Source organism: Eurypyga helias, unplaced genomic scaffold (assembly GCF_000690775.1).
Source record: "Eurypyga helias isolate BGI_N326 unplaced genomic scaffold, ASM69077v1 scaffold1067, whole genome shotgun sequence".
NCBI lineage: Eukaryota > Metazoa > Chordata > Aves > Eurypygiformes > Eurypygidae > Eurypyga > Eurypyga helias.
The window spans coordinates 39,374-51,322 of record NW_010259566.1 but is presented as its reverse complement, the minus strand read 5'-3'; the positions used below and the strand labels follow the sequence as shown (position 1 = coordinate 51,322).

Below are 11,949 nucleotides of genomic sequence, written 5' to 3'. Positions count from 1 at the left end.
TGACCTATGTCCATTCCTCTCTCTCTCTTAAGGCCCTTCCGTCTGCCTGGTGGCAAGTGGATATGGGATCCACTGCTGGCTGTGGGACCTCCATCTTCTGCCTTTTACCTCAGGGATGGTAGATCAGTGGACCCAAAACATCTCACACACCCTGATACTCCTCAACCTTCCCACCTCCTCCTTCAGCTCTGCCACCGTGCTACGCAGATCCCCCAGTCACCCCTCACACAGGGGCTGTCTCCACGGCCCTGCGGTATGAGGGACAGGCTCAGGCACTCCCTGCAGCCAGACAGCTGGGCAGCTGCATGCCTGAGTGGGAGCACTGGCTGGGGCACCACATTCTTCCTGGCGATGGCTTTCCTCTGTGCGGCCACCATGGCTGGGCCCTGCCCACACACCTCACCTGCCCACCCTGCCTGTGCCAACAGCTGAGCCAGCTGATGTGCCACGCCCTGCTTGCCCACTCTGATCCCATGATCCGGGTCACTCGTGCTCCCTGGGGCTGCTCCTGTAGGTAGTGAAGCTACGTGTTCGGTGTCTGTGGCTTCAAACAGCCACTGTACATTAGATTTCTGGCTTAGCCCAAGCTTGCATACAGTGACAAAGAAAAAGATGTGATTTCTTTCTCTATGCTAGAATTTTGAGGATGATCTTAATGCAAGCTTGTGTCTGGACTACCATTTTCGGGTGACATTATTGGGTGAATTGATAATCTGGAGATTTGATACTTATTTTTTTAAAAAATAACGCTGATTTTATATCTTAAGTCCACTTTAGCATCAAGGATTAATTTGATAGAATTACAGGGACCCTACCATGAAGGTGAACAGTGAAGTACTCTCTTCCCACCCAGTTCTTGCCATCTGCTTTCCTGGACAGACATTGTACATCTTTACAGTACTTCCCAAATTATCTTTTGCTGGTTTTATATTAGAAAAAAAGTATTTAATTTTTATTGATCATAGATTATCTAATCAAAGATTTCTTTCATCCAGGGGAGGATGAAAGAACCAGCAGTTCTCCCCCACTTTCCCTGCTAATGTGCTTGTAGCAGTCCTTACCATTTTGTCTGTACAGAATGGCCTGTCCTTCATAAACATTCCATTGGTATTAAATGTCGATGTTGATTTAAAGTTTACTGATTTGTGCATGATTTTAGTTAAATCTCTTCTAATTAGAAGTAGAAAGCTCCTCATTTCTTTTGTTGGTGGAAACGACCTTAGAAAAACTACGGGAAGATCATTGTAGAAAGGAGGAATGAATAGGGACATCTCAAAAGGCTTTGCTAGGGTCTTCTAGGGAATAGAAGAGCACTTCTGCCTAACATTCATAATGTAAACAAGTAAAAATATTTGGCTTCTACATAAAGTTGAAAACTAAAAATATATAAAGGGAGTGCCACTTACTTTTTGGTCCTTAGTGAGCAGAACTTTTAACTGTGTGCTTATCTTTTAAGAAATTAGTACTCTAATTAACTTTCGTTGGCAATAAGTTCTTCATTTTTGCTTGAGTCGGGTCAATATTTACACTATTACAGAAACTATTTTTAAATGGCTGTTACTCCCTGGGAACCCAAAGCAGTCAGTGAGCTGCTGAAATTATAATAGAAATAATATAATGTTTTAAAAAAATAAATTGTTGAAAACAGTTGGGAGTATTTCTTTGATTTGAGTCAAATCTTCAGAGAGACTTCTAGAACAGCCATCTGTGGACAGGGACTTCCCACTTTATGGCTGGTGAGTTTGGTTCCTGGAAGGTAGAGGTGGAGCTTCCTCTGCAGTAGGAACACAGTCTGTGATACGGAATGAGTCGTTGGCTACTTACTACAGGGAGGAAGCGTGCAGCTCTACCCTCTCCAGCAGGAGTGTGCATGTGAATGTATATGTCATATTATTTTCAAGAGAAGGTTCTGCCAAGTGAATATGGAAAATAAAAACAAAATGAAAGGATATTGCGGCATAAAACCAAAACAATGCTTTGCTTCCTTTTCCAGATGGACATTTGGATTATATCATTCTTCAGTACTGAAGAGCATGGCCTTTTGCTTCAGGACAGCTTTCCGTTGCCATCATCCTACCAGACTCTTCTGGGCATGGAGGTGCCACATTATTACTTTGCAAAAAAGGTGGGGAAATTTTCACAATTCCGTCCCTTCCCAGAATTTCAGACTTTTCACTGTGTAGGGATCAAATTTAACCAAATTGAGTTTGGGGTAAGTAGAGCAACTCCAGTGATAGTTGCAGCATCACATGGAGAAATGACATAAAGATAATTCTAAAGTGGTGTTTTGGTGGTATTGTGGAAATTGTGCTGAATTGGCTTATCATGCGTATTGCAAGCTGCGTGCCATGTACAAGCATAGGAGACAGTAATTACCAGGGAATGCAACCAAAAAGGGGATGTGAAAAATACTCTTTCTACTTTATGTAGTCAATGTGCCTACTGAAAGTGGGGGGGGGGGGGGGGGGGGAGGGGGAGGAATGTCAACTTTACATAGGCCATAAGAGGGACACTTCTGACTAGCTTCAGCAGAGGCAACCCATTTCTGTGCTGGAATGCAGCTTAGTCCCCACAGAATACCAAGGAGAGCAAGAATACTCATTTTGCACTATCACCAAATGCCTATGGGCTATAAATACCAGCAGTGTATGCTTTAACTTCTTAAACTTGAACATGGATCCAAAATTGTTTGGATCTTAGGTAACTAATGCCATGCATACTAGAAGAAATTAAACCTGTTACCTACAGATGAGTTTTCTGGTTAAGCTCTGACCTGAGTATCTTAGTGCCTGTTAAGATGATGATTTGTACTGCTCCCTTCTTGTACGGGGAGCTTAATAGAGCCTGTTTATTCTACCAAGGCATTTGTTTTTGTAAATTTTGCAGAAATATAATATTAATGAGACTTCTAATCCTCTAAATCTTCTGAAGAAGACAGACCAATTTAATCAGATAAATCTAATTTCTTGTAGTTTAGGAGCAGTGTTAAACAGGGAGAATGTATCTAGATGTTTTTGTACATAGTGTATTTAGATTCAGAACAGTACTTTGCAATTTAGCCCTGTTCCAAAGAACTGACTGTTGTCACTCTTCCTGTGCAATCTAGCTTTTAGAGTTGCACTCTATTTTACTTTCCTTTTCCCCTTAATTTAAAAGGTCAAAGGTGACCTGCTGCATTTTCTAGTCTTTCTTATAACACTTCCCCGCACCATGTCTCATGCCATTTTCCTTTCATATTATGTGTCCTTTTTTTTCCTTTTTTCTTTTTTAAACTCTGTATGGATTATTGCTGCTATTAGTTGTTTTTACGACGGGGATGTGTCTATAAACCTGTAAGTACCTGCATTATTTTGTTCCTCTTCCTTCATTCTCTGTTTTTCTTTCTTCTGTTTGCATTTTCTTCCCTCTGTAGTTTACTGTATGTTAGTGACTAAATTACTTGCTATATAATAATTCATTTTGGAAACATGATTAAGTATATGAACAGATTTAGGTTACAAACAGAATCTGCTTTAAATATAGCAAATCTATTTAATGCAACAAGCCTGTTTTGACCAAGTTTCGTTCCAGGGTTTCTCCTTAGTCATTATGTCTCTTTTGTCCTTGTTCCAAGAATTCTCCAAATTGTAGTCAAACACATTTGCACTTTTGATTTCTGTCTTTACTGTATCTAATACTTTCACTGTATAATAATATAATAGTTTGTTTTAATTGGCTACGGTAAACCTTAATATTTAGTTATCTAACTATAATGATTGGGGTAGAGCATATGTGAAATCTGCTGTCCTTGGTGACTCAGCTGATCTCCCACTGTGTTTGGCTTGTGAAAGTTACCTCTAGATAGATCATTGGATATTCATGACTGACTTCAATCTTTTTCTGAATAATGGTTAAATTGCTTTCAGCTGCCTTTCAGTGACTGATGAAAGTATCATTGAAGCTCCAGAGGCTCCAGAACTGCCAGTCATGTGGGGAAGGGTTTGAATCTGAGCTTTAGTAGGCATAAGCATCACATGAAGCCAAGGAAAAAATAATTTTGGTCTATGTAGTTAACTTCCAGAACAGCAGGCTCCCTTTTGAGAAGAGAATAACCTTAGAGAAATGTTTATCTGTAATCTTCAGAAATCTGCGGAGTTAAAATAATCGTTGCAATTAATTATAGTCATAATTTTAATACTATATATACATTCATAATAATTATGACTATAACAACAGGAGGCTGTCTTTCCTGTAGTATTTTACCAATCCCAAAACTATCACTGATGTACTGTGATTGTTCATTATGATATTGGTAATCTCTACTATGACATTCCATATTTTGAGGCATTTTCTAGGAGGTTCTGAAACATTGCAACTACTGTCACTATTGATCATGGTCCTGCAGAAATAGAAAAATTGAATAATGTAATTAATTACGTGTACAAAGGAGTAAGTTTCAACCTACTTGATACTTTAATAATAATGTTCTCATTTTAGCTGGGAGAAGCTGAGAAAGGACAACCAGAGTCTGGCTCAATAAAAGTCTCTCAGATGGTTGCAAGAAGACCCATGAGAGATTTCATTGGGTTAGGAGACTGTGATAAGACTACCCAGGATGCCATGCTGAACTTCAGCTTCTATCTGACTGCAGGAGACATGGATGAGGCCTTCAAATCCATCAAACTGATAAAAAGGTATCAAGTATTTGTATGTATTGCTTTATGGGTACAATTTATTTTTGTTACAAGTTTGTATGAAGTTTTGATCCTCTTAAATTCTCCTCACATTTTTCCTCTCTGATTTCATTCTCCCCTTCATTTTTAACAAGATGAGATATTTTTGTTACAGACATTTTAATGTATTATCTGCTTATTCTTTTTCTACAAGATGTTGCAAGTTCTGTGGATTCTTTTTTACTAAATGGAAAAAAAAGATTGATAACAAGCAACCTTATTCTGTGTCTGAATAGCAAAAGTCTCATGTTATCACTAGAAGAAAATGAACATTCACAACTTTATTTATACATCTAAAATAATCACAGTAATACCAAGTATTACAAATTACCAACCACATAGCTGATTTTTAAATGTACATTATTATAATATGGATATTGCAATATTAGAAGAAATAATATAATGTCGTTTAAATATTCCAATATTTTATTTTTTAAAAATCCTGCAATTAATCATAGCATATTATTTCCAGAAAAGATTTTCCAGAACGTAATGCAGGCAAACGAATACAAATCTTAGTTGGTTTTTACAAACCTACTGCTAGAAGAAACTCTTTATTAGCTTCATGGTATTCTACCCTGATGGTCTAGAACAATGCAGTTTTACAGTTCCAGAGCATCCGTCTCTGCAGTGTGTTGCTCACTTTGAACATGATGCAGAGCAGCAGCTGGGGTTGAGTTTCTTATTACATTAGAACTGAGTGCAGAACCGAACTCAAGAGCCAGCTTGATGATCACATTTTAACAAAGTATGGAAAAGTACAGTGGAAATAATGATAAAGAAGAAAAGCAGTGTACTCAGCTGGGAGTGACACAACCGTCCTAAAGAATTTATAACATTCACAGGCCATAGTCCTTCAAACCTATCAATAACTGTGCTCAAGTAGCATCCTGAGAGTTTTCAGACATCTGTCATTGACTCTAGTTCCTGTACTCTAAGTATTCCTTCATAATAGTTTTTGACCTGTTGTTTTTCTTCTTGAAAGTTACATGCACATGACTTCTGTGAGCCCATATGCTTCTCAGGGTCAGGCTTATAAGCAACATGCCTAATCCAAAGGTCCTAATTATTTTCATTTAATTACCATGTTAAGCTATCAGGCAGGTCTTTTTAAAAAAAAATCATGCTTAAATCCTGTATATAGGTCTTATTCTCCAATTTGGGTGCTTGAGTGGCAGTTATATTCTCTAATATTCACTGTGTTAATGTGCTGCTGAGCCTTGCTGGGCTGAGCTGGATGTCCTGACATAGGACTCTAATCTGAAAATGTCACAGCAAATATTAAAGCAAGCTGGGAAGAAAAGAAATTAATTTGGGCTGAAGGATCTGTTCTTAATCATTTCCAGTAATGTAAGTTAATAGTATCTGTGATTATTAGGGAGTCCAGGTAACCTCCTTCTGTAGATATTTGCCCTCATTGTAACACTGATGAGGATTTTTTCAGGAACATGTATGGCCTGTTCTAGCTGCATACCTTTTTCATTTTTAATGGCATGTCTGTTTACATATGGCATAAACCCAAACCTCTGTCTCAGGATACAAAAGAAGTGTCTGGAAAAAATGTGACTTAATTATTCTGCATTCCTTTTCTTTACAATTAGAATGTTAGAGTTAAGAGGTTAGAGTTGCTGTTGCTCTAAGCTGCCTGGGCTATGCTATGCCTGGTGAGCAGGTGTTGCAGCTAGTACATTCATTGAAGAGGGGTGGATGGAGGAACAAAATGTTCATGAAATTTAGCCGTTAAAATCACCACTTCTACTGTAATGAGTCTTCTGCTTTCTCAGATTGCCTGTTAACTCCAAAGCTATTGTCACTGGTTTCCTATAGCTTTTTACATTATTATTAGGGAGCAGAATAACTTTATGCCAACAGAGAAAACATATTTGGTTGCTTCTTTTCTATATTCTCATTGCATACACTCTGTGTCTGCTACAGCTGACCCTGCTGACATGCAGCTCTGATGCTCTGTCAGGATTCTGACAACATTCTGTGCTGTACAGCAGAGGGAGAGGGCAATATAATATAATATATATAAAATTATGTGTTTTATACATATGTATATAGATGGAGCCCATCCAAATAATAATTGAGGGCTTCTGCCCACAAGAGTGAGCTTTGTGATGTCAACTCTTAGTTTTAAATTATAGCATATATTTATAGAAAACAACATCATTGCAGATCTCCTTGGAGATCCTTCCCCTTTCAAGTCCACCCTTTCAGCACGGTGACTCAACGTAGTCATTTTCCAGGCCACGGCGAAACCGGGCGGTCAGGGTACGGCTAATGACAATGACCCGGGGCGCCATGCAGTCCTCACGCCTATGAAGGATGTTCCATATGAGGATGGCAGCTGCCAGCGTGGCCAAAAGACAGGCTCCAATGTTCAGATAGCAGGACCAAGAGAGGCTGGTGTATGGTCCAATGCGGTAGAAAGTCACCAATCCGATAACCAGAACAAAACCTGCAAGGAGAATGGGAGAATAATTTTTCATGAGTTATTTCTTGAATTTCTGTAGTGACAAGATGCCACATTCATATGTCTGTAAAGCCTTTCCATCCCTATTATGATGTGCTGTATGTGTTCTTCAAGGTATGTTTGGGCATGATATATGAAAAGACTGGGTGCCTGGAGCAGAGTCTCAATATTGGTTTAAATCTGTTCACTCAGATTTAAATTTTCTTACACTTAGCTGTATTTCTCGTGTGGTTTTCCTCATCTTTTTGTCTCACTGACACAGATGTCCCCTCTCTTATTCCAGTTACCAATGCAGAAAACTGTTATATTAATGATAATAATAATGAAAATTGTTTATTCAGAGTATGATATAGTTATTCTGAAATTTTAGAATATTTATTTAAGGCAGGCCACTATGGTAAACTGCAAAGGTCAAGGATAGCTACATATCTTACAGAAATAATTTTTAAAAATGTACAGAAACCTGAAAAAAAGGGAAGGTGAGATAAATGGGACTTTATGATCCTACATTTTCAATGCTGGAAAAAAGTGTTATGAGGTGAGAGTAATATCATGCCTCCAGAAGCTACCAAAAGCAAGGTTTCCATTTCTTTCATAACCTTAAGCACAGTAGTAAGTTCCCTAAAAGGTAGGTAATCTTAAACACTGCACTTTCCATCCAGATGTCACCATGTGATTTGCAAAAAAAAAGGTGGGGAAAAAAAAATGTCCACGTTCTTTTTTGGTAGACACCACTGATAAATAGTAATGTTGTTTCCCCAATGAGGTGGGGTGACTTTTCTAGTTGTGCCGGGGGTCTGTATTTGAACAAGGAGCAGAATCCATATCCCTTGACTCCTATTTTTTTATGTTACTAAGACTGCCGTTTTCCTGAAGGATGTATTGATAAGCACACAATTACTTTTCTGCCCTCTGTTTATTGTACTAGTCTCTCTTTCTTTCCTTACTCTCAAATAAAACTACTTCTCAGCTTTTTAAGAGAAGTAATTTATACATGTGACTAGATTGAAACAAACATTAAAAGGCAAATATGCCTCACTAACCGAAAAAAGGTTTTTCTCTGTGTTCTCTTACACACTTCCTTAACCATCACCATAACTCAGGAAATACCACTGACAAAAGCACTCTTTCGTACTCTTTCGACTCAGTTGTAAGGACAGCAATTAATAGCTCCATGATTTTTTCAGTAGGTCTAGTAGTTATTTAATGGTTCAGCTTAGTTATAAATTAACAAGTTTCATCTGGGAAAAATGTGGCCACATGGAGCACATTGACTGAACTGAGTTGCAGAAATCACTGATCTGTGCAGTAACTGCCAGCACTCCCAAACTGATTATCCATTATAACTGGTTATCTAGCATTATTTCAAAGTTCACAGGTTTGAGAGTTGCTTCTCGACTCCTGTTGTAAACAATAGTGCATTACGGCTGAGGTGGAAAAATTGTCAAGTTGTACTTTTGAGGAATTCAGCTTTAATCTTCTTTACTTTTTTTTCCAGTTATCACTGTTGGATCACACACCTTATATAATTACGCATGCTTTTTAAAATCCTGGTCTCTTGAAGCCAGGCAGATGTTATCTACATGCTTGGATGCACTGTTGTTGCAAATAATCTGTCTTTGGAGGAGTTAATTCTCCTGTATATTCATATGCGTAGCTCATAACCATGCGAAAGTGGGAATATTCTCTCCTTGTGCATTCAAAATCCTAACTGAAGCTTTTCATTCACACAATACTACTTCTCTCCTCAAAGCCACAGTTAATTGTGCTCTTCCTTTTCTGGGATGTTTCCTTGAATTGCTTTTGAATTCTCATGACTTTGCTGCTTGGTGTTGTCTGGGTCTTGTATGACTTTAATCTATTTATTGTTAGCAGTAATAGCATAGAAGGAGATTGTGGTAGAGCTGGGAAACAAGTAGTTCTCCCTCATTTCCAGTGTAACTCTCTGAGCTGTTTGTCCTGAGGCACATGGTAGAGGAGAGAGGGGGAGATCAGATCCTGTGTTGTAGAATACATCAGGTTTTTTAAAATCTCCTCTGAGATTAATTCCACAGATTCCATCTGTGGAACCAGGATGATAACACTTTTCTTCTGTGCTCTGCTGTGTATTTCAGAGCTTCAGCAGCAGAGTTGTAATGCACTTATATTGGTATATCTACATCTACATTTGAGGTCTTCAGGTTTTATAATACAGATAAACACTGACAGTGCTTTGCTCTTCCACAGGTTGCAGTCCACTTTTCAAAGGATGATAGATAGGAATTTTCTCATGAAGGTATGAAATTTAGAGAAAGGGAAATTTTTCCTAATATCCAATCTACACCTCCCCTGGTGCAACTTGAGACCATTTACTCTTGTCCTGTCACTTGGGAGAAGAGATTAACACCCAGCTTGTCGTGTCTTGCAGCTTAACTTCCAGTTACTAAGTTGTGACTGGTGCTTTCACACTGCAAGTTTACAGGTATTTACAATTATCTCTAGCTCAGAGGAGTAATGAATGATCAGTACTTTTAGTTTCCTTATTGAAAGTCAGGTCTGCTTGGGCAAACCTGCTGGGAAGAACCTTTAGGGTTCCTGGTACTCCCTTGGGCATGATTTGTGCCCCATTCTTTGTACATTTAGCCTAGGCAAGCAGCAGTGGTCTATATACATTCCTTTATGACACAGTAGAAGTAAATAAACTCTGTAGGAATATTTTCAATATTTAAACTTTTTTCCCAATACCCAGTTTTTAATTAAATTACTTAGCTTTTTCTTTCTTGGTTATGTATCGCTTATGGCCAGTTACTGTCCTAAATAGCTACACATTTCCATGCAAGTCTGGACACCTTCATGAGCTCTCTTCCATCTGATGGAGCAGTTATCCACCCGGAGAAAGCACTAAGGCTTCCTTACAGGTCCCAAAAGAAAACTATTTATGCTAGCAAGGTATTTCCCTTCGCAGGCCCTTTCCCTGAACCCTGATGAGATGAGCAGCCAGTCATGCAAGAGGCTTTCTCTCCTTTTGCACTTTTCTGCCAGTGTCTGCGAGGGGTGAATGGGGAGGGGAGAAAATGGGTTTGAGAGCTCCCAGACTGACTTGGCAGATAGCAGGAAGGAGTCACTGGAGCTCCTGAGTGAAAAGCATAGGATCTGTTTAGAATACTTTGCTGCAGGCTAGACAGGAACTGACATTTAAGAAGAGAGGAAAAACATGACAGAGGTGGGAGAGCTGGAAGCATGTTACTGGAGAGAGTTTCCACAATTAGTTTTACAGTTCTGCCAGTGTAAGTGAGCTCCAGAATGAGGACGTTGCTGTGAACATTATTTTCCAGCATTCTTATTTCATATTAGCATGATGTGATATTGGATTTATAAATGTAGGAACTCGAGAACAAAGGGTGAAGAAATCATATTGACCCAAAAAGACTGAGTTTGCATAGGATATGTAAATTTTGATGAATGCTGCTTTTGTAAAGGTGATGATGTGTGAAACCCCCCCAAAGTTTGCCTGGAGAGATTTTGTCTGTAACAACTTAATCAATATTAGACTTCTTGAAACAAAGTGTTCCAGTGTGCTATTTATCTTTTCCTTGCCCTGAGGGTGGTCTTCTGGTACACCAGCCATGAAATGAGACAGAACATTTAGCAGCAAGTCAGTTCTCTAAATGACTAGACAAACACATACAATTCAGTTTTTTGTGCCCGTCTTCTGGGCCTTCTCCTTCAGTGGTTCCTCTTTCTTAGGGAAAGTTTGTTGTTTTTTTTTTTAATTCCTGTGTTATATGGATGTATCTGAAGAGTGGTGTCTTCCTAGTTTGGATGAAACCTTACCAATAATTAGGTGTGTACTGTTTGGTTGCAAACCCTACTGTGCTGATGCAATAATAGTTTGTGTAAGGAAAGAGAATGAAACTGAAGTTTGACTAACGTTTTATTTTTACTAACATAGCTAAAGCAGAGTATTTTCATCATATTGGTATCTCCTGTTTTCCTCATGCCTTCGCTGTAAGTGTTATTAGCATTAGGAAATATTTACAACATTTTAATTTGTTGCCTTATGTTGTTAACTCTTCAATTAATGTATGACTTTTATGAGAAGTTAGCGTAGGAAAAATGGTGATGCAATTCTACTGATATTTGTGTAACATGAGCGTAACTCAGTTGCTGACGTAAATATACTAGTGCAGAATTTGGCTCTGTATTTGGAACAGTGAGAAGTACACCTATAAAAATTAACCTTCTATTAAGAACAGCTTCTGTCTCCATGACTTAAACTGACTCTGACTTTTCACCTTTTAGACAGATATTTGTAACATTGAGCAACAATGTCTGAATTCAGTTTCAGTATTCCAGTAACATACCTGGAGGGAGATAGTTGGCTTCTCAGGCTATTTTGCATAGGTAACTACTAAATATAGCCAGGAAAATGCTCTACTTGCCATCACTCTTAATTTACAATAATGTTTGAGGAGGGCTGCACATGGGAAATATTTCTTCGAATTTTATTATGAAAATATTAAAAATTTGCATCTGGTTTAGTTAGATTTCTGTTATGTAGCAATAACAAGACTTTGAGATGCATGGCTGAATTTCCCTTAATTAATTTCATTATGTACATCAATCAAGTTCAGATCATTTTACTGTGTATTGTCTAAAGTCTGCACAGAGGCCATTTCTTTACTAAAAATCCTGATGAGATTACTTAAAGTACTTTATTTTCCCATAGAGCTCCTGTTTATCTCTAGTTGTTTCCCATCTGTAGCAAAACAAGTCGGGGGG

The 11,949-nt window shown here is 38.4% G+C and overlaps 2 protein-coding genes across 2 annotated transcripts in view; one reads left to right on the top strand and one right to left on the bottom strand.

Moving 5' to 3' along the window:
- Window positions 1-1,993: 1,993 nt before the first annotated feature.
- LOC104511887 (intraflagellar transport protein 140 homolog) overlaps window positions 1,994-11,949 on the top strand; it is a gene marked incomplete at both ends in the record, with an annotated part of 48,760 nt that continues 38,804 nt past the window's right edge. Inside the window, 2 exons of the mRNA XM_010154675.1 lie at window positions 1,994-2,125; window positions 4,477-4,673. Coding sequence (XP_010152977.1) covers window positions 1,994-2,125; window positions 4,477-4,673 — 329 coding nt within the window. The remainder of the gene's footprint in view (window positions 2,126-4,476; window positions 4,674-11,949) is intronic.
- The window catches only part of TMEM204 (transmembrane protein 204), a 27,751-nt gene continuing 22,730 nt past the window's right edge, over window positions 6,929-11,949 (bottom strand). The window contains exon 3 of the mRNA XM_010154673.1: window positions 6,929-7,173. Within this exon, the coding sequence (XP_010152975.1) occupies window positions 6,929-7,173 (245 nt within the window). The remainder of the gene's footprint in view (window positions 7,174-11,949) is intronic.